At 47.4% G+C, this 26,032-nt stretch overlaps 2 protein-coding genes across 2 annotated transcripts in view; one reads left to right on the top strand and one right to left on the bottom strand.

The window, feature by feature from the left end:
- The window catches only part of Map2k1 (mitogen-activated protein kinase kinase 1), a 66,397-nt gene extending 46,843 nt beyond the window's left edge, over positions 1-19,554 (top strand). Inside the window, exons 4-11 of the mRNA XM_052712024.1 lie at positions 4,189-4,266; positions 4,873-4,924; positions 11,211-11,335; positions 13,459-13,660; positions 14,162-14,226; positions 17,552-17,613; positions 17,947-17,992; positions 18,518-19,554. Of these exons, the coding sequence (XP_052567984.1) occupies positions 4,189-4,266; positions 4,873-4,924; positions 11,211-11,335; positions 13,459-13,660; positions 14,162-14,226; positions 17,552-17,613; positions 17,947-17,992; positions 18,518-18,631 (744 nt within the window). The 3' untranslated portion in view covers positions 18,632-19,554. The remainder of the gene's footprint in view (positions 1-4,188; positions 4,267-4,872; positions 4,925-11,210; positions 11,336-13,458; positions 13,661-14,161; positions 14,227-17,551; positions 17,614-17,946; positions 17,993-18,517) is intronic.
- Positions 18,618-25,816, bottom strand: Snapc5 (small nuclear RNA activating complex polypeptide 5). The gene is made up of 4 exons (XM_052712116.1): positions 25,683-25,816; positions 23,162-23,251; positions 21,453-21,587; positions 18,618-18,731 (listed from the first exon to the last, which is right to left on the bottom strand). Exons 1-3 carry the CDS (start codon positions 25,770-25,772, stop codon positions 21,471-21,473), a joined length of 297 nt encoding a protein of 98 aa, XP_052568076.1. The 5' UTR covers positions 25,773-25,816; the 3' UTR covers positions 18,618-18,731; positions 21,453-21,470.
- Positions 25,817-26,032: the final 216 nt, after the last annotated feature.

Here is a 26,032-nt window from a genome sequence, read left to right as displayed (position 1 = left end):
GTGTAGCTTTGCGCCTTTCCTGGAACTCACTCTGTAGCCCAGGCTGGCCTCGAACTCACAGAGATCCGCTGACCTCTGCCTCCCGAGTGCTGGGATTAAAGGCGTGCGCCACCATTGCCTGAATGTGTGTCTTCTTTAGTCACTCTTCACCTTACTGTTTCGAGACAGGATCTCTCGCTGAACCTGGAGCTCATCATTTCATCTAGAGTGGCTGGCCAGCAAATTCCCAGGGGTTTGTCTGTCTCCCTCCTTCTCCTGTCCCCCACCAGCTCTGAGGTTATGAGTGTGTACCACCAGCCCAACTTTTATAAGGGCACTGGGATTGAACTCAGGTCCTCATGATTGAGCAGCAAGCACTTTAGCCCCTGAGCCATCTCTTTAGCCCATACTGGAATCATTTTTTTTCTTCTGTTTCCTTTAGCATTAGCCATCTAGAGTTGACAGTAATGGAAATTGGTTCAAACCATCCTTCTTGTGAGCATAGGATTTTAAAATTGATAATCTCATTTTTAGTATGGATTCAGATCATTTGTTTTGGGAAGTTTGTATTTTTTTTTTTTTTTTTTTTGGTTTTTCGAGACAGGGTTTCTCTGTGTAGCTTTGCGCCTTTCCTGGAACTCGCTTTGGAGACCAGGCTGGCCTCGAACTCACAGAGATCCGCCTGGCTCTGCCTCCCAAGTGCTGGGATTAAAGGCGTGCGCCACCACCGCCCGGCGTATTTTTTTTTTTAAGATCTATTTTTATTTTATGTGTATGTGAATGTATGCTATGGGTGGGTGGGTGCCTCCATAGGCCAGAAGAGCAGAAGAGGGTGTTGGATCCCCTGGAGCTAGATTTAGAAACAGTTGTGAGCTGCCTGACAAGGGTGCGGGGAACTAAACGTGGGTCCTGTGGAAGAACAAGCAGTGCTCTGGGCCACTGAACTGACTTTCCTAGCCCCAGGTCTGAATTCCTGAGTCAGTCTTGTTTAGAAAGGCAGTTGCTTGATGTCTGCCTACTGGTACCTTTGCACAAAATGGATGTTTGTCATATTTTAATTTATTTAGTAGATTTATTTCTCTACTTTAATGCATTAGTAATTTTAAAAGTAAAACATTCAGTATTTGTAGAAAATCTATAAAGAGTAGAAAGGGCAAGGAAAAACCTCCCTGATAATCTTACTGCTTAGACAGAAGGGAACAGCCCTACTTAACATTTTGACTTTGCTTTGTTAGTATACACAACCCTTTTTAACTTTGATAAGGTGTGCTCTGTTTTCCTCTGTTTGCCATGTTCTATATGGTTCCCTTGTCTCATTGTCAGTGGCTGCATCATAGAGACACAATTTTGGAGACAGGATGTTTGTGCGAACTTTGAAAGTATATCCAGAGTCTCCCTCTTCTTCAAGGCTCAGCTTCAAGATCATTGTTTCTAGCTCTTCCCTTAGCCACTGTGTCTGAGAATTGCTTCCAGTGACGACGTGTCATCTCTTCAAGGAAAGAGGTCCCTCTGTTTTACTCCTTCTGGAGACGAGGTCTTACTAGGTTATGTAGCCCAGGCTTTCCTAAATCTTGTGATCCTCTTTCTCAGTCTCCCCATGAAGGATTCTCCCTGTGGGGGTGGAGTGGGGTGAAGTGGGGTGGAGTTTGCTAGTCCCTAAAGGCTTTACTGCCAGCAGCAAACCATCCCTGAAGAGACAATATTGAAACTCAGTTCAGCTTAGCCTAGTTAGCCATCACTGGTACAAACTTCTGGAGTCTGACCCTAGGGGTTTGTTGTTGTTGTTATTTATTTATTTTTTTGGTTTTGTTTTGTTTTTAAGCCATATTTAAGCACAGCATAATTTTGGAAAAAAGTGTTTTGATGATAATTAAACAGTCCTGTGTGTGCAACAAAGCTTAAGACATATTTACATTGAAACTCTTTACAAAGTACATAGGGCTTCTTCCATAAAGATGGGTACTGTTGACTCTGAAATAGTGCTCACAGTTTAGGGTCTAGGGAGAATGACTGAGGTAAACATAATGCTTGTGGAAGTCAAGATTGGCATGGCCCTAAGATAATATAGAAATCACTTAGGCTGTTGTAAAGGACAGGTGACATCTCTCATGAGGATAGGTCTAATGGACTTAGAAGCAATGCTCAATATTTAGAGGGAAAGGGTCTGAGATAAACAAAACATAAATTCTGGGGGATACAGGTGAAGCCTGGTTATACAGATAGCAAAGGATCACCAGGTTGTAAACTACATCCTTTCCAAGCATTTCAGGATGAAGACAGGTAACCATCTCCTTCCTTGGAAGAGACAAGTCTGCATGTTTAACTTTCCTGGCTTTTTTGGTGCTTATCTGTGTGCACAAGGACCTCTTGCTCTCTACATCTCTCCTCTTAACTCCCACTCCCAGCTGCTGTGGTTCTTAAAACACTAGATGTGGATTCCTTTATTTCTGCCTCCATCAAGTCAGATCTTAAGGTGTGTGTGTGTGTGTGTGTGTGTGTGTGTGTGTGTGTGTGTGTGTGTGTGCGCGCGCGCACATTTCTGCTATATTACTTTTCACCTTATTCCCTTGAGACAGGGTCTCACTGTGAACCAGGAGCTAGGCTGGCAGCCAGAAAGCCCCAGTGATCCTCCTATCTCTTCCCTGCACAGTGCTGAGTTACAGGTGTGCACGTGGCCATGCCTAGCTTTTTATATGCATGCAGGGGATTTGAACTCAGACTCTTACTCACTGAGTTTTCTAAGTGGGGCCTTGACCACAGCTGGCCATTTCTAGCCCTGTCTGTCCCTGTGTCTCTTCATGGACTTCAAATGAAATGAACTGCATAGCATCTCAGGAGTGTGAAACTGTTGAGTGTCTTGGCTTTCAATCTTGCTGAAATATCCTATTCATTTCTTTCCTTGCTCCTTCCTTTGCTTGGTACAGAAACCTGACTCCTGAGTATGATTTCAGTGGTAATATCTTCTGCATTGAGTCAGAATTGCTTTTCCCTTCTTCAGTGTGTCTAAAGTTCTGGATTTATTACTTAAAAATTTTGAGGATAAGAGCTTTTTATATCTCTACCACATAGTCATGACACTTTGTAGGATTTATAGAATGAATGATTGCCTCCTATGACATTTTTCTTTTGATTTTTGATGATTGGTTTGTTAGGAGAATACCAGATGTCAGTCAACTGAAATGATAGTGCTAAATGCTAACGCTGGCGGCTGGAGATGGTGCTCAGCCATTTAGAGCAGGTACTGTTAGTGTAAGTGCTCTAAACCAGGTTTGGGTCCCAGCACTCAAACGGTGGCTTAAGCCGCTCCCAACTCCATTTCCAAGACATCCAGTGCTCTCTTCTGGGCTTGGAGGGAGTTTATTTTTATTTTATGTGTACGAGTGCTTGCCTGTATATATATGTATGCACCACATGTGTGCCTGGTACCTTTGGAGGCCAGAAGAGGACATTGAATCCCTCGGAACTGGAATTAAAGATGGCTGTGAGCTGCTATGTGGGTTCTGAGAGCTGAACCAGGGTCCTCTGCAGGAACAGGGGCTCTGAACTGCTGAGCCATCTCTCCCAAGACTGCATTTAATTTGAAAAGTTTAATCTGTTAGTGTGTATGTGTGCTATAGCACATGTGGAGGACAAAGACCCGCTTTTGTGAATTGTTTTTCTCTTTCCACTGTGGATTCTGGGCACTGAACTCAGGTTGTCAGGGTTATGTGGCCAGCACTTCTACCCACTGAGCCATGGTGCTGACCCCAAACAGCTAACTCACGTATCAAGTTCTTACTATATGCCAGATATTCCGAGTGCTTCGTTTGTCTTAGTTTGTTTAATCTTTATCACAGCCCGTGACTGTAATAGTGGTCTTCTAATTATTCACAGCAGTAGATAGCAAGCGGCAGAGTTAGTGTTTAAACTTTTGGCAGGTTAGCTATAGAGCCTGCGCAGTTGATACTATCCTGTGCTGTGAGTCAGGGCAAAGCGACTTTTTTAATGACCACTGTGTATTAGTCATTTGTTTAAAGAAGCCCACAGGATTTTGTTTGATCATTATTTGAAGCCTGCCTCAGTTTTTAATAGCTGGATCAAACTGAAGGATGCTTGTGTCTTAATCTGTGTTAAGCAAGTGTCTTACATATGGGAGTCACATTCTTCTGAAGTATAATAGTTGATATCGTAGAAACATTGTCATTAACTGGTGTGTATTCTTGTTCTTAGGATGGTGGGTCCTTGGATCAAGTTCTGAAGAAAGCTGGAAGAATTCCTGAGCAAATTTTAGGAAAAGTTAGCATTGCTGTGAGTATGTAGTGAAGTTTTTCTTCTAAAGTAGTAAATTAAGGCAGGCGGATCTCTGTGAGTTCAAAGCCAGCCTGGGCTACATAGTGAGTTCCAGGAAAGGCGCAAAGCTACACAGAGAAACCCTGTCTTGAAAAACCAAACCAAAACAACAACAATGTTTCTCACCAGAAATTTTTCTGTGTAGTATGAGCTTAAACTTCTGCTGCTTCTGCCTGTGCGGCTCCCCCAGTGCTAGGATGACAGGTATTCACCACCACATCCAGTTTTAGGCTGTGCTGAGGATCGAAGTGTGGGCCTTATACATACAAGCACTTTACCAACTGGGCTAAATAAGGTATCTTGGGAAATTCTTGTTGGTGGTAGTATAAAAGATGTTTAAAATTGCCTGTTTGGAAAAACATCTCTGAAAAGTTCCTTATGCTTGGCCATCCTTAGTTTAACCTGACAGTGATGCTTTATAGAACATACGATATTGCTGCTTGACGAGGCAAGAATTTCCCAAGATACCTTATTTTGTTTTTCAGACACAGGTTTGAACATAAAAATTGGGACTGGGGATTTAGCCATTTCAGCCCCTCTTTTTACCTTCCTCTCCTCCTGCAGGTGATAAAGGGCCTGGCATACCTGCGGGAGAAGCACAGGATTATGCACAGAGGTGAGAAAGCGCTGTCGGGTGTTTTATTCTGAGTGATGACTGAAGCCGGGGGTCTCACGTCTCTTCGATGTTTTGTTTTGGAATGAAAGCTGGGTGTAGTGGTGTACACCTTTAATCCCAGCACTTGGGAGGCAGGGCAGGCGAATCTCTGTGAGTTCAAGGGCAGCCAAAGCTATATAGTGAGACCCTGTCTTAGGAAAAAAAACCAAAAAAACAAAACCAACAACAGCAACAAAAAAAGCCCTTTACTAATTTGTTTTTGTTTTTGTTTTTCGAGACAGGGTTTCTCTGTGTAGTTTTGATGCCTGTCCTGGAACTCACTCTGTAGCCCAGGCTGGCCTCGAACTCACACAGATCCTCATGGCTCTGCCTCCCGAGTGCTGGGATTAAAAGCGTGTGCCACCACCGCCTGGCTCCCTTTACTAATGTTTTTTATTTGTTTGTTGTGTATATGTTTTGTTGTTGCTGTTGTTGTTTGGTTAGTTTTGTTTGGTTTTTGAGATGGTGTCTCTTAAGTATCCTGGCTGTCCTAGAACTCACTACATAGATCAGGCTGACCTCAAACTCACAGAGATCCACGTGCCTCTAACTCCCAAGTGCATTCTTTGTTTATTTTGTTTTGAGAGACAGGTTTTCACATTGTAGAACAGGTTTGCTGGAAACTCACTGTGTAGTCCTTGAATCTGTGGTCATCCTCCTACCTTAGCCTCCTGAGCGCTTGGGTTACAGGCGTGAGCACCTCCCTGGCACTCCACACTAGCGACAGTCATAGCTCCAAGATCCTCTCTTTAAAATATGACAGTGGCCGGGCGGTGGGGACACGCGCCTTTGATCCCAGCACTCGGGAGGCAGAGCCAGGCGGATCTCTGTGAGTTCGAGGCCAGCCTGGGCTACAGAGTGAGTCCCAGGACAGCCAAGAAATACAGAAATCCTGTATAATATATTAGTAAACAGGCATGGTGTGCAGGTCTTTAATTCCAGTGCTTAGGAGGCAAAGGCGGGTGGATCTCTGAGTTCTCTAGGCCAACTTGGTCTACATAGTGCTGTCCGGATCAGCCAGAGTTACATGATAAGACCTGTAGCTAGAGAGTTTCTCTCCAGCTTACGCCAAACCCCAGCAGTCCCGCAGCCCACTCATAAAATAAACACACAGACTCTTATATTATTTAAACTATTTGACCTAATGGCTCAGGCTTCTTGCTAACTATTCTTATATCTTAAATCAACCCATTTCTATTAATCTATAAGTTGCCACGTGGCTCGTGGCTTACTGGTATCTTCACATCTTCTCATGGCGGTGGCTGGCAGCGTCTTTCTGCCTTAGCCTTCCCCTTCCCAGCATTCTCCTCTCTGCTTGTCCCACCTATACTTCCTGCGAGGCTACTGGCCAATCCATGTTTTATTTATTAACCAATCAGAGCAAAACACTTAACATCCAGAAAGACATCCCCATCCTCTCTCACAAAAAAGAACATGTTAATAATATAAAGCTAGGTAGTAAAATATGACCAGCTGCTCTCAGGTGTGGTTGGGACAGGTACCTTTAACTGGATGAGTAGGGCTCTGGTCCTAGTGAGATGCTTTGCCTTGCCTATATAGCCAGTTAGCTCTTTTTTTCTCTCTCTTTTTCTCTTTTTTAGATTTATTTATTTATTATATATACAATGTTCTGTCTGCATGTTTGCCTACATGCCAGAAGAGGGCATCAGATCTCGTTATAGATGGTTGTGGGCCCCTGTGTGGTTGCTGGGAATTGAACTCAAGACATCTGGAAGAGTGGTCACTGTTTTTAACCTCTGGGCCATCTCTGCAGCCCTCTCACATGTCCAGAGAATCCACACCAAATGGGAATTTAAGAGATAAGCAGGCTCTCATCCTCATGATTTGTCTCTGCTTTCATGGAGCACACTTCCCGGGCAGGAGGAATGTGACTGATGCTCCCAGGTAACCAGTGCTCACACTTTGGCCAACTTATGGATTCCATAAGGTGAACTGGTCCTCTGGGATGTGCTCTGGTGCTGTACAGGCTGTTGTATTCTATTTCCCTTGGGTATCCAGTGGGAAGAGCAGTCTGTGTGGCTCAGCGTGGCTCAGCCTAGTACATGTGGTTTGTGAGCTGCTGGCCAGACACTGGGCAGGAAATCTGTGACCCCCTTTGACCTCTTAGGTGACATTCCAGTGATAGTCATGTGCAGGTGCATGACTAGGTCCCTCCATGTTAACTACTCCCTCCTCGAAATCTCTTCCTTTATCCAAGACAAGTAATTAATAAATGTAAAATATTTATAGAATACCTGCCAAGTGCAGTGTACTAGTTGAGTCATGTGGGGGCCATAGAGAAGGTTCATAGATGAATTGTGTCTTACAGGAGAAAGAGAGGACTCTGGTATATGGTAGAACATAACTAGTGTTTTTATGCATGAGTCATTACCTCACCAACTTTCTAACAGAATCTGATGTGATATAATTTATTAGTCAGGATTCTTTGATTGTGTCAGACTTGAGATTTCTTAATCAGAAGATGGAATGTGTTGGCTTGAGTCACCAGCAAAGCTGGAGGCAGTGATGAAGATGGGATTGAAATTGGAGCCTCGGGACTCTGGTCAGCTGGGTCTTCCTTCTTTTCAGGCAGAATCAATCTCCCTTTCTGTCTCTTTCTGTCTCTCTCTGTCTCTGTCTCTCTCTCTTCTGAGACAGGGTTTCTCTGTGTAGCCCTGGCTGTCCTGGAACTCACTCTGTAGACCAGGCTGGCCTCAGACTCACAGAGATCCGCCTGCCTCTGCCTCCTGAGTGCTGGGATTAAAAGTGTGCACAACTAACCCCCAGTCAGGCAGAGTCTCTTTAGTGAGAGCTGCATTGACCCTACCAGCCACTTACATATCAGGTCCTGGATGTACTCCACTCCAGATAAAGCTTCACCTGCTCTCCCCAGTCCACATCAGTGTTTGCCTCTGCCTCCAGAGTGCTGGCATTAAAGGTGTGCACTACTATACCCCAGCATAAGTTTTTAAGGAACCACAGAGCTGAGTGTAAGCAGTGGTGGTATGTCCTTGTCTGCTGCCCTATTGACATGTACTCTAAAGAGGTCCTGAATGCCTTAGCTAGAGTTACATGAAAGTGGGCTTTTCGGAGCCTTCCTTTTCTGTTCCTAGTCCCCTATGAGCACCAGTGTCCTCCAGAACATCACAGGGGTGCCAGCAACAGCTTGCAACGAAAAGTCCTTAGCAGCAGCCAGGATTTCAGCCTCTCAAATCCTATCACTTGGACAAGTCATCTATCCATATAGCAGGATCTGGCTTTGTCTTATTTTATAAGCTGTTTTAGTAGATTCTTGTATAATGTGTTTCTAGATGGCTTTGTTCCTTGTCAGGCACTGTCCTGTCTGCCAGGGCTTTTCTTACAGAAAGTTGGGGTAGCCTCATGAAGTGGTTTGGGGAGGCTATCCTCTTATCTTTGTGTGTAGAGGCGTGCTTGCTCCTGCTTGCTGCTTGAGTTCTAGGAGGTTGCCCCTCCTGTTTGTCTCAGCTATATGGGCAAGTGGAGTACAGGGAGAGAACTCTTCTTGCTTCTGTCTAGACTGTTCTTCCTTGCAGATGGAAGGAGTGGCTGATTTTACCTGGAATCCAGTGGGCTGGTTTCTTGGCTAGAAATGTGAGTCTTACTCTCTGGAACTATCCTGCGGAGGGCTGTATATGATTTCATCTCTCAGTTCTGAAGAGCCAGGCAGGCCCAGACACTGGAAGAGGGAGAGTTTCCTACTTGGAAGAGTCATGGGGCGGGGGAGGTATTTGAGATAGCTGTGAAGCTGAGGTCTAAGTGTACAGTGGTGGTGGCCTGGAAACCAGGCTTTCCAGGTAGAGTCAAACAGGGCAGTTAGGTGCAGGAAGGTAGATGCAATAAACATTGGAAAGTTTGCAAAGGCAGGGAAGGGAGCTCTGGACTGTGTTTCAAGGCAGATGGGAGCCACAGCAGTCTCTGTACAGGGGCTGTCCTGGAGGAGTTCTAGCTGCCATGTGTACAGGATAGAGGGGGGAAACCTGGGGGAGGATGAGTATGGGGAGGGGCTGATGGCTTTGGGAAGCTAAACCAAGGTACCCCTGGAGATTAGGAAATGAGTTCATTCTGGCCTTGTTTGACATCTCACACTTTGTGCTGTCAAAGAAGAGTTAACTGGCCTAACTGGGTGGGGGTAGGGTGAAGAGCATGTCTGGCTGCTACTCCCACAGCATACTCTAGTATGCTAGGTCTTTTCATAACCAGGAGGGGCTTCATGCAGTGTGTCTGGCTCTTGGGGCTGAAGGGTCAGAACAGGGTAAAGCCCTTCAGAGGATCCTCTCATTCCCTCCAACCCCAGTGATCTCTGCAGCCTGGGACGGGGCTAGGAGGCTGAAGCTGGAGCTCAGAAGGGAGAGCAGGGTTATGTAAGCTTGAATACAGAGACCTGCTTGTCATGTGACTAGAAATCAGAAGCAAAGACAGGCAGCTCAGCCTTGGAGAGCAGCAGCTGCAGCCTGGAGGGAGAGAAGCAGCAATGCCAGCAAATGCAGCCACCCAGGAGGGGATGCTCTGGGCTGAGGAGGGCAAAGCAACTACCTCTGGAGATGGTGTATGTGTAGTATAGATGCGCACTAGGCCTGCACTCTGGTGTGAGCCGCCCTGGTCAGAGAAGCCAAGTGGACTTGCTCAGGACTACATGTAGGTGGCAGGGTTCAAGCCAGTGCTTCTCTCTTGCTTCTGGTCATACCAGAAAGGCCAGGGGAAGCGTCTGGGATGGGTGAGGGGTATTGGGAAGAAGGCACATATTGGAAGCCTCCCATGTGCTGCCCCTCCCAGGCCCTACAGGCACATCACACCCCTGGCTTTTTCTAGGTTGGCCCCATATCCTGAACGTGTGACCGCCAAGATCTGTCCTTACAAGAAGGGCCTCTTCTTGTAAACTGATGTTGGAGAAGGGACAGTTGGCCCCCACCTCCTACCTATCATTAAAGTAGCCCTTCAGTGGTGATCCTTGCAGGTGTGCCCACACACCTGCACATAGTGCTTTTTACTCTGCTCTCACCTTGCTGTGGATTACCTGGCGTTATGCACTTATTCACTGGTTGATTTATCTCCTCACACCAGTAGCATGTGAGCTGTATGTTACTGGGAACTTGGCAGCATGTCCACACTCTTTCCCTAGGACTGCAGGGTAACTGTTTGAGGCAGGTGCTCAGTGACCAGTAGGTGAGAGATTCTTGAGGATTGTGGTAGGTAGGAATGTGGTAGGATGCTAGACAGAGGGCAGTTTTTGCTCTGTGACCTTGAATAAGCCCGGGTCCTTAGATCTGTATTGGAAGTGGGGGAAGAACCTGATGCATTTAAGATTCCTCCTAGTGCCTGAACTCTGAGGGCCTCTGTGGGAGGCAGAGTTGCAGAGAGGTTTCTGGCTTCTTGGAGATGCTAGACCTGGCATTTCTAGTGTTTGGCATCCAACTCCAGTGCTTGGGAGTGCTAGTGAGGGCTGAGTCTTGGAAAGATCACACTATGGTATGTTTTATGTATCAGATGCCTATGCATACAGTGAGTGTAGATACGCTCATTCTGTGGGGTTGTATTGGCTCGGGGCTTAACAAGGTGAGACAGACTCCGAGAGCCCTCCCTGCCTTGCTGGAGCTGATGGGCAGTGAGGCTGAAGATTGTATGGCTTGGCTAGCTCAGGGAAGGGGCTGAGTGGGCTATTATAGGGCAGATATTATAGGACTACACAGAGGAACCCTGTCTTAAAAAACATAGAAAGAAAAAAAGAAGAAGAAATAAGTGACCTAGGTTTGGTGGCACACATCTGTGATCCCAGTACTGGAAGCTGAGGAAGGGAGATCCTGAAGCCGTTCCTTTTTAGTCTGCTCAGTAGTCATATACTGTGTCTTGCTAGTAGGGTGTCTGAAGTAACAGACTTTAAAGCTTTTTTTCCTCCTTTTGGGCTGTAGAGACTGGGTTTCTCTGTGTAGTTCTGGCTGTCCTGGAACTGACTCTGTAGACCAGGCTAGCCTCGAACTCAAATGTCTGTCTGCCTCTGCCTTCCAAGAACAGGCATGCCGTGCTCCTGTTCATGGTAACTGACTCTTTCTGGTGAGTCATATGGCCGGGTCTGCATCCTCAAAGAGTAGACATCTATTAATCACCTGCATTTGGAGTTTGCAAGTCAAGGACTGCCTGTGATGGCGCATGTGGTGTGATCTGTAGAGCACTGTCCCTTCCCCTCCAAACTCCCTGTCTAATCCTCTCATTTCCCATTTTCTCTTCCCAGATGTCAAGCCTTCCAACATTCTAGTGAACTCCCGTGGGGAGATCAAACTCTGTGATTTTGGGGTCAGCGGGCAGCTAATTGACTCCATGGCCAACTCCTTTGTAGGCACAAGGTCATACATGTCGGTATGTACTGAAGTTCCCTTTCTCCAGTGTCTCTGCAGGCTTCATTCTTAGCATAAGCAGCCCCATTTTATAGACCATGGAGCCACAGATTTGTGCTGTATGGTGATGGATAGGGATTGAAAAATGAGGGATGAGGCACAGTGGGCCTCCGGGGGAGAGCAAGTGTCTTCCTTTCACAAATGTTCACACGTAATTGGGGTCTCAGTCACTAGAAGAGAATAATGTGCTGTCCTCACTCCAGAGTCTGGTTTCCACTCTGAAGACACTGAGAAGCCACCTGACATCTTACCGAATTGTCAGACCCTCAAACCAAGATTCTCAGACATGACCACACCCCAGCTGTGCACTGCTGGTCCCCAACCTTTTATCCGCTAGTGGCCCTGCTTGGAATCGTTCCCTCCATCCTGCCCCTTTCCTCCCTCTTCACTGCCTGTCTCTGGGTCATTTACCTGCCTTTTGTCCAGCTCCTGGTTAGAGTCTGCTGGCCCAGCCTGCACCCCATCCTGGCAGTCTTCCCTCCTGAGTCTAACTCTGCTGGCTCCCACTGTCACCTGAGTGCTACATGTAACTGTCCCCATGCCCATGGTCATGCCATCATGGAGTCTTTCATTTTCCTGTACCTCAGCCTTCTAGGAGATCCCAGGCATCTTTTCTAGGGCTTGACAGGGGGTCTGGCACATTGAGGATGTTAGGAATGGCTGATGAGTGGGTGCTGTGGGGTTGACTGAATGAGAGGGTCTTCGGATAGCCCATTTCTAAGTATAGCAGGGAACAATGGAAGTCTGCAGGGAGTGCTTCAGAGGCAGTGCACATAATTAGAGATGGGTAGTTTTTACAGACCCAAGGGAGAAGTGCAGGTCCAGATGGTAAGGAGAGGCCTGGCCCAGTGTTGGATGCACAAAGAGCTGTCACACCCTGAGTGTCTGAGTTCATCCCTGCAGTTGGACCATCAGAAGAGATGATGTTCCTATGTAGGTGGTGAGGATAGCTAGGGCCAGGGAGCCAGCAGCCCTTACTCCCTAGGTAGAGATGATGGTCCTATGTAGGTGGTGAGGATAGCTAGGGCCAGGGAGCCAGCAGCCCTTACTCCCTAGGTAGAGATGATGGTCCTATGTAGGTGGTGAGGATAGCTAGGGCTAGGGAGCCAGCAGCCCTTACTCCCTAGGTAGGGGTTATGTCCATGTCCCCATTGCTCCCTACTGGCCCCCAACCCCACTGACTCCAGTGACCGCCAGTATCACAACACTTACTCCACACCCCTACTGTAGAGGCTACAGGGGAGTTCTGTTCTTTGTATCCTGATTGCTTCTTCTCTAGATGAGGAAGTGAGCAGCTTGCACCCTGGGACACTCAATTGCCAACTCTCAAGTTCAAACTCAAGTAGGCCTTGGGACTTAATGAACCATGGTTTAGTGGTCGGGTTTCTGTGTTACATGGTCAGCTTCAAAATAGCCCAGAGTTAGAGTTGGTGGAAAATCCCATGGAGGAAGCTATTTGGGTATCAAAATAAATACACTATGATCAGAGTGAAGGTTTTTTCGTAGAGTTCTTGAAATACATGTCTGCTTGAACTAATGCTCTGTGTGGAAACAGACTTTATGCTGTTTCCTCTCTGGTGCTTCCCATCATGGTTGTATAGTGTTCTACAACATCTAAAGGTTTTCATTTCATTTGGTTCCTGCTGTGACACTAGGGTGTAGAATGGACATTGTGTTGTCATCACTGTTACTAGTTAGCAGAAGACCCATTTTATATATAGGGAAACTGAGGCTCAGGATCCTATAGTGTATAAGTCCCAGAGTTGGAACTCATGATAAGCCTCTCATGTGGGTTTGAGACAGGCTACCCTGCATGTGGAGGACAGGGGCCAGATTGGGCAAAGCTGGAACTTCAAGCAGCTAGGATCTGACTCCTTGGATGCTGCCAGCTGAGGCAGGGGCCAGGGAAAGTAGAGCAGTAAGGAGAGGTCAGAGCCATAATAAATAGAGGTCACATCTAAGAGGCCAGAGGAGCTTTACCTATGTGAGTATCAGAATAAGGGACGCCAGAAGGTAATAGCCCTGAAGCAGCCCCGGGGGCCTGACTAGAGCAAGAGGTGTGACCGACCATCTGTCTCCCTGTAGCCCGAGAGACTCCAGGGGACTCACTACTCCGTGCAGTCGGACATCTGGAGCATGGGGCTCTCTCTGGTGGAGATGGCAGTTGGGAGATACCCCATCCCTCCTCCTGATGCCAAGGAGCTGGAGCTGCTGTTTGGATGCCAGGTGGAGGGAGATGCAGCCGAAACGCCACCCAGGCCGAGGACCCCTGGGAGGCCCCTCAGCTGTGAGTGACCTGCTGTTCCTAGTTAGGACTGTGGGGATACTGTTGGAGATTTCCGAGTGGCTGCTTCTCTTTGGATGTCAAGCTGGGTCTTGGAGGAGCAGCAAGGGTCCTTGGGTGGGTGCAGGAAACAATTGCTGTTTGAAGAATACTTGCTGTGATCAGGTGCCATGCTTAACACTTAGCAATATTAGTTTGCTTTTTAATACTGTGGATTTCTTTGAAAATTAGAGCACGTTAGGCAGATCCATGGAGACAGGAAGTGAATAGATCAGTGGTTGCCAGGGGATGGGGCGGGGGAGTAAGAGTAACTGGTGATGGGGAAAGGTCTGGGGTGATGGAAATGCTGTAGGAAGATTGTGGTGGTGGTGGCGGCGGCTGTACAACAGAGAAGTGTATACTACAAATCACTTAACTATAATGTGTACTTTATACATACAGACTTTCTGTTATGTGAATCTTGTCTGTATCTACAATTTTTTCTTCTTCTTTATAAATCTGCAGCATATGGAATGGACAGCAGACCTCCCATGGCAATTTTTGAGTTGTTGGATTATATAGTCAATGAAGTAAGTGCTGCCAGGTTTCCTTGATGTTGGGGTTTATTTATTCTACTTAAGAAAGTAGTTATGAGGTCTGGAGAGATGGTTTGGTGGTTAAGAGAACTGGCTGTTCTTCCAGAGGTCCTAAGTTCAATTCCCAGCAACCACATGGTGGCTTACAAACATCTATGGTGGGATCTGATGCCCTCTTCTGGCATAAAGTCACACATACAGCTAGAGCACTCATACATAAAATAAAGCTTTAAAAAAAAATTGTTATGGGCTGTTGAGATGGCTCAGTGATACACAGACATATATGCGGACATACATAAAATAAAATGAAAAAAAACAAAAACAAGGAAAAGGGAAAAAACCAAAATAGTAGTTATGCATGTGTTGATGCACACCTGTGATCCCAGTACTTAGATTTGAGACAGGAGAGTCTCAAGCCCAAGGCAGACCACACAGTAAGATCCCTGTCTCAGAAGGGCTGGTGGGAGGGAAACCCATGGCATCATGGTTAGGATGCCTGTGAGTTGTTCACATGGGTATGGTCTTCGGGGTACTTGTGCTCCGCACTTGGAATTGTCATCTCAGGGTCTCTTCTTTCCCAACAGCAGGAGCCTCCCATTCACCCACTGATGTTTGCCTGTCTTCATTTACTAGGCTCTCCAGTGCATTTACAAAGTTCTGTAATGCACAGGGGATGTGAGAAGGAATAAGTGGGATAGACAAAGATGGAAAAACAGGAGTCCCTAGTCTCCATGATGGTTGGGTGGGGTGAAGGAGGCAGGCTGGTAAATGTAGAACTGCAACATACAGGTTTTTGTTCTTTTTTGTTGTTGTTTTTCAAGACAGGGTTTCTTTGTGTGGTTCTGGCTGTCCTGGAACTTGCTCTGTAGACCAGACTGGTCTCAAATTCACAGAGATCCACCTGCCTTTGCCTCCTGAGTGCTGTGACTAAAGGCCTGCACTACCACCACCCAGCTGGTTCTTATTTTAAGTGCTATTTAAAAAGCTGTTACTATAGAAAGAGATATGGAACATCTATTATCAATTCTGTGAAAGAAGCAAATTACTTCTCAGTGAGGTGGCTCAAGCCTGTAATCCCAGCACCTGGGAGGCCAAGGGAGACTATGAATTCTGGGCTAGCCTTCACTATAGAATGAGACACTCTCTCAAAGAGGGGGCAAAAGTTTTGAGAAATTTTTTTTGTTTTGTTTTTTAGTCAGGGTTTCTCTGTGTAGCTTTGGCGCCTTTCCTGGAATTCACTCTATAGCCCAGGCTGGCCTCAAACTCACAGAGATCCGCCTGGCTCTGCCTCCCGAGTGCTGGGATTAAAGGCGTGTGCCACCACTGCTTTGCGAGAAAAATCTTTTTTAATGTATATACCTCCTATAAAGGTCATTAAAAACTTCAAACTCTTAGGCCAGGCAGTGGTGGCAGACTTGATAGCCGTACCACTTGTGAAATCCATGTACAAGTAAATTTACATTCAAGGAGGAGACTTGCCCCAAGGTTTGCTCCAGAGTAGGCTGGGGCAGTACAGGGATGTGAGAGGCAGCCTGGCGGGCCAGCACTGTGTCTGCAGCAGAAGCAGTCTTGGCAGTTGATGAGAAGGGTGAGTGCTGGCATGTTTCAGAGGGAGCACTGGGCTCAGATAAGGCCATCACCTACCCTTGACTTCTTCAAGAAACCACAGGACATCTATCTTCTTGGGTCCTTTTATGAAAACAGACCCTTAAAGGCACAAAAGGCCCACTGTCACACACTCAACAGGGAATATCCTGGTCACCCCAGAGGTTATAAATCGGTGCTTTCCGGCTCACCAGGGAGCTTAGTCTATTTCTCTACTGTGTGCAGAGCAGTATGCCAAGCAGCGAGGGGCAGGACAGAGGAGCACAGGCCTGAAGAGTTCATCAGTGCAGGGTGGGCCACCCGTCCTCCACCTACGGGAGCCTGAAGGGCTCTGGGTGGAAGGCCTGTTAGGAGGTTGCCTGGACCAGTGCAGCTCTGCACACTGCTTTCCCCACATGTGCTTGTTCATATTCTGTTCTCGTGTTCTTCAAGGCAGCTGAGGTGGGCCAAACTGAGGCTCCAGGATAGGCAATAGCTACATCTTTCCCCCAGTGCTTTCTTCTATCACCTACCTCTTTCCATTCCGATCTCAAGAGCCTTTGTTGGCACCCAGCCCTTTCTTGCCTGCCCCTTCCCACTTGGGAGAAGCAGACATTGGCCTCTGGAGACCAGTTGTCTTCTCTGGACTATTCCACACCTTCTCAGCAGCTGGGACAGTTTGCAGGGTGGGGCTTGCCCAGGGCCACTGTTTTACAGTCTGGGTGGTAGCCGACCTCAAACTGACAAGGCCTTCAGGCTGAGAGGGCTCGGTGGGCTCTTCAGTAGGAGGCTTGTGTTTTATTGTTTCTGCAGGGCTGGGGATCAAACCCATGCCTCCTCGTTCATGCTGTGCAAGCTCTCTACCACTGACTTGAGCCACACCTGCAGAGCCAGTGTTTGTTCCGTTTGTTTTAGATGGGTCTCGTTTCAAATGCTTCAGCCTCCCAAAGTGATGGGACTACAAGTAGACACCACCCAACTGCTGTTTCTTTTTTCCTTCCTTCCTTCCTGCCTCCTTCACTCTTGAGACAGGATCTCACTATGTAGCCCTGGCTGGAATTCACTATTACAGACCACCTGCTTCTGCCTCCTGAATGCTTTGGCTGGTGTCTCAGTAGAGCAGGGACATCTTAGGTATACCTCAAGTACTGCTCCTTCCAAGAAAGCTACACATAGCTGCTGGCACAGGTCAGGAAACTATTTCCTAGAGCTACTGTCAGGATCTGGGCCAGAGACCTGGGAGCTGCCACATTGCCGCAGCGTGTGAGCAATATTCACCCATACTCAGCCTTGCCAGTTAATAACTTTCTCGGGCTATTCAGGGTTCAGAAAAGGGTTGTTTTGTGGTTTCTGGGGGTGCTGTCAGGCCTGAGTGGTGCTTTCTCGTGTGTGCCTCCCTAAGGCTTCTGCTGTTGGTAACTTGCTGGCACTCCAGACAGCCACCACTCTTACACTACTACTCTTACTGTGCAGTTGAGTGTCTAAACTCAGAGGGCTCTAGAGCTAACAGCTCAACCTTACTTCATACGAGAGTGAACAGGCTGAGGGAAACAGTTTGTTCAGTCGCCAGAGTAGCAGACTCCTTGAATGGTCCCAAGGTGAGCCAGGAGGAGCAGGACTTCCCAAGGCCACTTTCCTAGAGCTGATAAGGGTAGCAGTGGCCAGAGGCATGGGTGTGATGGGGGAGTGACTGGAGCAGGAGTCAAGAGTGTCTCACATGTTGACCCGTTTGCAGCCTCCTCCAAAACTGCCCAGTGGAGTATTCAGTCTGGAATTTCAGGATTTCGTGAATAAATGGTAAGTTTGCACCATGTCTCTGAGAACCCTGGTCTTAGCCTTTCCCTCTCCATTAACCCTGGCTGCTGCTGTTTCCCTTGTAGTGCTGGGACTCACGACTATCTGGTGCTGGGTGCTGCTCTACTTAGACTGCAGGGATCATCCTGTTGCTTCCTGACCTTGATTTAATTCAGCAAGACTTCATTTATGTGCTTAGGCATGATGGTGTGCCTAGAACGGAGGCCGAGGAGGCTCAGGCACCAGCTCCTCAGCCTCAGTTTAAGGGGCAGGCATGCAAACCTGAGCAGTGTGACTGGGAAGCAGTGTTCTCACATCCATCTTTCCTCTTTTCAGCTTAATAAAGAACCCTGCAGAGAGGGCAGATCTGAAGCAGCTCATGGTGAGTCTCACAGAGCCTGTTTATTCATCCGACTGAGCCATTTTTCTGCCCTGCCCCACCCCGTTCTTCAGTCAGGGTTGGGGCTGCACAGTGCCAGACGTCAGTCTCCTCAGTCTTCCTGCGAGTTACAGGGGGACCAGCCCACAACCTTCCTGAGGACAGGCCTTTTTTTTTCCTAGTTCTGACTGGTTCACCTCACATTTCCAGCATCCTGAGTTATTCTCCATCTAGTTCTTGTTTGATGACAGTGGCACAGGAGTGTGGTACTCTAAGATCCAGACACCATGCCTTGTGTAGCCTTAAGTGTAGCGTACCTTCTAACAAGCCAGAGTTGCTCAGAGACAAGGCTGCCCTAGGGCTGCACAGCTTATACATGTGGCAGAGGGTCTTTGAGCTGTAGCTGGCCTACTTGCTGCTCAAGGGTGAACATTTAGAAGCATCTTCCAAGTGGTGCCCAGGCTGAGACTCTTGCTTTTCCTTCCTGGTAGTTTTTAACAGCACTTCCTTTCTGTTTTCTGCCCACAGGTTCATGCTTTCATCAAGAGATCTGATGCTGAGGAGGTGGACTTCGCAGGTTGGCTCTGTTCCACCATTGGGCTTAACCAGCCCAGCACACCAACCCACGCCGCTAGCATCTGAACCTTTGGGAAACAGCACAGAGGAATTCCTCTGCCCAGCGGCATGCCATGTTGCTTTCAGGCCTCTCCCATGCTTGTCTCTGTTCAGACGTGCATCTCATCTGTGACAAAGGATGAAGAACACAGCATGTGCCAAATTGTACTTGTGTCATTTTTAATATTACTGTCTTTATCACTATGGTTACTCCCCTAAGTGGATTGGCTTTGTGCTTGGGGCTATTTGTATGTTGATCAAACACATGCCAGGCTGAACCACAGTGAAACCCTGGTGACCTGGGTGGTCATTCTTACTGATGTTTGCACTGCTGTTCATGTTCCGTGACTCACTGGCTGGCTGCCTGGATTGTCAGGATTCTCGGACCCTTGGTACTTCACTCTTGCTGGTGACCTCTCAGTCTGTGGAGAGGGAGCCTTGTGAGACCCTTCACAGGCAGTGCATGGGAAGCATGCTTTGCTGCTACTGAAATGAGCATCAGACTGTACATCATGTTATTTTTATTTTTTGCTTTTGGTATAGAACTCAGCAATTCACATTAAAAAAAAAAAAATGTAACCAGAGCCCATCACTGCCATGATAGCTGGGGCTTCAGTCTGTCTACTGTGGTGATTTTTAGACTTCTGGTTGTATTTCTATATTTATTTTTAAATATACTGTGTGGGGTACATAGTGTGGCGTATGTCTCTTAAGTTTGGATTCGTTTCTAAATAGGTGGAGTTAGTTTGAACGTCATAAATGGATGATGGCATCAGTATGTGTCAGAGTTCTATCTTCAATCCAAGCACCAATGCTATTGTAAACAACGTGTATAGTGCCTACAGATTGTATGAAAACCCTTTTAATCACTTTAATCCAGATGTTTATCAAATCTAATCTCTTATTCTAATAAAAATACTATCAGGTTAAAATAAAAAGGACAAAAGGTATTTCTGCTTTTGTGGCAGGCCTTCCTCTCGGTTTCTCTAGACTCTAGGAAATGGCGTGATTTAGCCATGCACTGAGGTGCGAAGTGAAGGCAGGGACACAGCTGGAAGGCATAAATACACATACGAGGGTTTCTGTTGCTGATAGAACACCCTGACCGAAAGCAACTCTGGAGTTTATCTCAGTCTACAGCTTGTAATCAGTCCATCATCTAGAGAACTCGTGGCAGAGGCCATGGAGGAACCCTGCTTCCTGGCTGCTGCTTCATGCTTGCTGAATTCTTCTTACAGCACACAGGAACACCAGCTCAGGGGTGACACCGCCCACAGGGAGCTGGGCTCTCCACATCAGTCATCATTCAAGAAAATGCACCACAAGCTTGCCTACAGGCCAATCTGATGGGGCATTTTCTCAGCTGAGGCTCCGTCTTCCAAAATGACCAGCTTGTTTTGAGTTTACATTAAAAACCAGCTAACATGCAGTGCGTGGCAGCATATGCGTGTTTAAATCCAGTACTTGGAGGCAAGGGCAGATGGATCTCGGAGTTTGAGGCTGGCTTGGTCTATATAGTGAGTTCCAGGACAGCCAGCGCTATGTAGAGAGACCTTGTCTCAGAAAAAGAAAAAAGAAACACCCCTCCTCCCCAACCACACACACACTAGCCGGCGAACACACTGCCAGCTCTGTGCAGTGGGCTAATGGGTCTCCTGCAACTTCAATCTTTGGACCACTCTTCATGTGCAGAACTTCAACAGTGACTACCACCTTCCCAGGACCTGGGAAGTCAAGTCTCTTTACGTAAGGGAAAAATGGTAGGGGGGTGTCCTAGGGTTTCTGTTGTTGTGATGAAACACCCTGACCAAAAGCAGGTTGGGGAGGAGAGGGTTTACTTGGCTTATATGTCCTGAATCACAGTCCACTGAAGTAAACAAAGGCAGGTACTCAAACTGGGCGGTGGGAACCTGGAAACTGATTTAGAGGTAATGGAAGAATGCTGCTTACTGGCTTGTTCAGCCTTCTTTTTTTGGGGGGGGGGGGGCAGGGTTTCTCTGTGTAGCTTTGCGCCTGTCCTGGAACTCACTTGGTAGCCCAGGCTGGCCTCGAACTCACAGAGATCCGCCTGGCTCTGCCTCCCGAGTGCTGGGACCAAAGGCGTGCGCCACCACCGCCCGGCCTTGTTCAGCCTTCTTAATTACAGCACTCAGGACCACCAGCCAGGGGCTGGGCCCTCCCACATCAACCACTAAGAAAATACTCTCTGGGCTTCCCTCAAGTTCAGTCTTATAGAGGTATTTTCTCTATCAAGATTTCCTCCTCCCAGATGACCGTGATTTGTGTCAAGCTGACAAAAACCCAGCCAGCACAGTGGGGTTGGGAACCCTTGAGCAAGTTTCTCAGAACATTCCTTATTTTGTGTAGCAGGGCCGGCCTACAGTTCCAGTAGCCATGCTCACAGGAGGTCCTTGCTGGTGTGAGAGCCTTCATTCATCCAGGTCTAGTCCGTGTGCTGGGCTTTGCTGGGAAATGGTTTCCTTTCACTACTTAGAATTAACTACACCTTCCAAGGGCAGAGGTACTCCCAGTGCTGCCTTTATCACACCTGTGAGGGAGCACACACACACCACCACACACACACCCCCACACCGTTCACAAGTGGACACACTCTTTCACATAGGCTCCAGGGCCCAAGGCAAGTGCTTGAGATTTCGAAATTTCATTTGTAAAACTAACCCTACCTCACGCCGGGCGACAGTGGCGCACGCCTTTAATCCCAGCACTCAGGAGGCAGAGCCAGGCAGATCTCTGGACAGGCACCAAAACTACACAGAGAAACTCTGTCTCAAAAAAACAAACAAAAATCCCAAAACCAAAAAAAAAAAAAAAAAAAAAAAAAACTAACCCTAGCTCTTGTTCCCTTTTAGGAATCAGATTCTTCTTCCTCTTCCTCCTCCTCCTCTTCCTCCATAGGGCTCCTTGTGCTCAGCTTCAGTGTGGTTTGGTTGATGGACGCTTCATTGTCTACATTCACTGCCATCTGTGGAAAACAAGAACCCTAGCATTACTAGGAAGGAGCTGAGCCTCAAAACGGCAAATTCTTTTTTTTTTTTTCCCATGGAAACAGCAAATTCTTCAAAAGCAAATCTCATTTGTGGGGTTGTAGAGATGAACAGCAGTTAAGAGTAGCTGTTGCCTGAGGACAGTGGTGGCACACGCCTTTAATCCCAGCACTCAGGAGGCAGAGGCAGGTGGATCTCTGTGAGTTCGAGGCCAGCCTGGTTTACAGAGCAAGTTCAGGACTGCCAGGGCTACACAGAGAAACCTTTTTTGTTGTTGTTGTTGTTTTGTTTTTGTTTTTTTTGAGGCAGGGTTTCTCTTTTTAGCTTTGTGCCTTTCCTGGAACTCACGTAGCCCAGGCTGGCCTTGAACTCACTAAGATTCACCTGGCTCTGCCTCCCGAGTGCTGGGATTAAAGGCGTGCGCCACCACCGCCCGGCTCCATCACATTTTTTTTTTTTTTTGGTTTTTTCGAGACAGGGTTTGGAACTCACTTGGTAGCCCAGGCTGGCCTCGAACTCACAGAGATCCGCCTGGCTCTGCCTCCCCGAGTGCTGGGATTAAAGGCGTGCGCCACCACCGCCGGGCTCACATTTTTATTACTGAGAGGAAAGAGCATTTTTCGTTTCTCATTTCTCCCATTACTGAAAAGGGGTAAGAATAAATGCTTCATATTTTCTAAAATGTTAACTGGTCTTCAGAGGTCTTCTAGAAACCATTAGCAAAGTCATTGTGTAGACTATGACTGTACTGCCTTTTTTATTTTTTTATTCATTGTAGCCCTGGCTACCCTGGAACTCACGCTGTAGCCCAGGCTGGCCTTGAACTCACAAAGATCCACTTTCCTCTGCCTCTAGAGTGCTGGGATTAAAGGCGTGCGCCACCACGTGTGTGGGCCTTTTTGAAGGTACTTGTAAGAGTGAGCGGGGTAACACCCACTACTCATCCTTTGGCCCCTGCTTTGTCCTTGAAGCCACATTCACACAGGACAGCAACTATGACACATTTTTAAAGAGCCAAGTTTCTAAACAGGATGTGGGGCACATGCCTGTCACCCCAGACAGGGAAGAAGGATCAGAAGGCGGCCAGCCTGGGTACAGAAGACACTGCTTCAAAACTCACCGTGACCCTACCACAACAATCCCTACCAGTTTCTTGGGGTTCACCTGAATAACTGGAAATAATGGGGTAATCTGAGTAACTGGGAAGGCCAGGCCTGTAGTGGAGCACACTGTGAGAGAAGAGGCTGCTTAAATCTGACAAAGTAAACAGGGTGTCTACTGCCTGAAACATGAATGTTGGTGAGCTCGTTAGTGAAGTACAAATTAGGAGAGGCTGGAGCTGTGGCTCACTGGTAGGGTGCTGGCTCCCCATGTATGAGGTCCCAGGTTCAATCCACAGTAAACTCCCTCACACCCCAAGTATCTGATTGTCACTTCCACGGTCTTTTGGACTTGATAATGTGCTATACAGCCACCATTTGCCTACCCATGCAGCAAGGGAAAAAATGGAACCCCACACTCTATCCAGAAGCCTGTACTTGACTAAACTTACATCACACAGCTGTTCAGGTGCCGGCTGAGAAGAGAGTGTCTCGGTCCCTCTTCGAGAACTTATCATGGATTGGAGGGCCAGTTCTTCCACCTAGGAAAGAGTTGAGGGCATTTTACTGAGTATTCTGCTGGGTTACCAAAGTAAGAGAATTCTGTAAATTCTGTGGATGCTGTTGAGGTTGACATCATGAGGGAACTACTTCTAATCCCTGGACTGCTACAGAAGGGCAGAGGGAGCTCTTAAGCTTTACCTGCTTTTTTTCCCCCCTGAGGCAGGGTATCACTATGTAATCCTGGTTGTCCCAGAACTCAATATGTAGACCAGGTTGGCCTTGAACTCACAGAGATCCACTCGCCTCTGCCTCCCAAGTGCTGGGAGTAAAGGCGTGTGCCACTACACCAGGCTTGAAGGGACACTAGCTGGAGCATGTGGCTCTGGCAGGCCTTGCCCTTCTCCCCATTCCCTCTGCCTTACTAAAACCCATTAGATTACATTCTTGAAGCTAGTCCCCACGGTCCATTTCCTTATTTGGTCAATCCCTCCTCCTGAAGCTGACTACTAAGGCCCAGCTATCAAAGGTCCAGCAATCAAAAGCCTCCTTTGGCTCATCTAATTAACATGTTCAATTAAAGTTAAACACCTCATCCTACCATGAGGTTTGCCCTTGTACCTTTACAAACCGCCATTTTCCTATGGGCCACGACTGTCTCTTCTCTATCCAGAGGCAGTCCTTTGTCTTCTGGGACAAATACCCCTGCCTCCTTTCCCTTGTTACCTTCTATTGCCCCTCATCCTCTATCTCCTGCCTTTGTCTCTTATTCCCTGTCCTCTGTCCCTCTGGGGCAAATAAATCTTTGTGCTGAGAACTTGGTCTTGGGGTGTCTTGAGCCAACTTTGAGGTTCCCTACACAGCCTTACCTGATTTTTTTGAGACAGGGTTTCTCTGTGTAGCCCTGGCTGTCCTGGAACTCATTCTGTAGACCAGGCTGGCCCTGAACTTATAGAGATCCGCCTGCCTGTTTACTTGCTTTTTAAATTTATTTATTTTTATTGCTGTTTTGCCTGCATGCATGTCTGTGTGAGGGTGTCAGATCTTGAAGTTACAGACAGTTGTTACCTGCCATGTAGGTGCTAGAAATTGAATTTGGGTCCTCTGGAAGAGCAGTCAGTGTTCTTAACCACTGAGCCATCTCTCTAAACCCCTGTTTTTTAAAGAGGGGGGCGTTATAGGTGTTCAGCTAAGCTGCAAGCTTCCACACCCCAAGACCAAGCAGTTGAGTGAGGAAATGCAGGTGCACCATTAAAAAGTCAGGTGTAGGGGCCGGAGAGATGAATCAGTGGTTAAGAATACTTCCAAATGGCTAGAACCAGAGCAACCAGTGGCTGCTCTTCCAGAGAGTCTGGGTTCTATTTCCAGAACCAATATAGTGGCTCACAACCATCTCTAACTCCAGTCCCAGGCAATCCAACACCCCCTTCTGCCCTCCCCAGACATACATGCAATAGATACAAAATTACATACACCAATAGATATAAAATTTAAACAAACCAACAAAAGATACATAAAGATAAAGAAATAAAGAAATATATAGATATAGATTAGATGATAGATAGATAGATAGATAGATAGATAGATAGATATAGTCAGGTGTAGATGGGTATGCAATTGCATCCCTGTAATCCCAACGCTGGAGGAGACAAAAGGATCACAAGTTTGAGGACAACCTAGGCTACATAGAAAGTTTAAGACCAGCTTGGGTTACATAAGGAGGCCATTTCTCTGTCTCTGCCTGTCTCTGTCTCTCTCTCTCTCTCTCACGCGCGCCAGGGTCAGCTGGCTCTACAGACACAGATGGATGTCATTAAGGAAAAAGTGAAGGCAGAATATCAGAAAAGCATGTCTTTCCTGGAGCACCAGGGTATCTGCGTTTGGGGAGTGATCTGCAACACACAATCATCAAGTTCTTGTAGGGGAACTGTTGCAGTAAGTGTAGGGCCGTTTATAACTGCCCTGAGGAAAACTGCTTATCATTTTCTATACCACAGGTATACAAGTTCAGTTTATAAAGGGCTTCAGTAATCCTCATGTCATGTATATTTAAAGATCTTGCATACAAGTGCGGAGCTGGGATTACCATGATCATTTGAGAGGGGCTAAATTACTCCTAGGTCTAGGGAGTGATCAAGGGAGATGTAAATCAGAGTTCCTCCGAGTCAGTATCTGCTACCGTAAGAATTACTGAGAACTCTAGGGGACAAGTCTCTCTCCCAGACCTTATTCGTACCGCTGGAGGATCTAAATTCCCTTCTAGTTTTGCAGCACTAAAGCCCTTTCCAGTGCATATAAACACTAGTAACGAGCAGCTGAGGCGTGAGCCGGAGGGCCAGAGGTGGGCTTAGGGGGTTAAGCCCGCTGAACACCAAGAGGACCGGGGCGGTGGGGAGCAAGTTGCCCGGAGCTCCACTGCACGCGCCGGACGCCCGCGAGGGGCTGCGGCTGGAGGGCGGGCGGCTAGCTCACCTTGAGGCGGTTCAGTTGGTCGTGTAGGGCCGCCTTTAGACGCAGTAGCGTTTCCTCCTCCTTGCGGAGCTCCTGCAGCCGGCTTAGCATCCTCTTTCGCCTCGTTAGACTGAGACCCTCTGCCGGGCACCCAGTGATGACGTCACTTCCTACTCCCGGAAGCAGCCACGGGCCGCCGATTTATTATCTTCCTGCAGCTTACTATGGCTCCGGTAGCTACCAGGAGTCTGAAAGCAAGGGCTAAAGGAACCGCAAGGTGCTTGGAGATCCTTCACTTCCGTTGCTGGTTCCTCAACGTAAAACTGGATATACTAGTTTCAAAGTCCTCAGGAAATCAGTTCTCACCGCAG

This window comes from Peromyscus californicus, unplaced genomic scaffold (genome assembly GCF_007827085.1).
Source record: "Peromyscus californicus insignis strain IS unplaced genomic scaffold, ASM782708v3 Scaffold_11__1_contigs__length_118956290, whole genome shotgun sequence".
Lineage (NCBI taxonomy): Eukaryota > Metazoa > Chordata > Mammalia > Rodentia > Cricetidae > Peromyscus > Peromyscus californicus.
The sequence above is the reverse complement of the archived record's forward strand: the minus strand, read 5'-3'. Positions and strand labels throughout refer to the sequence as shown.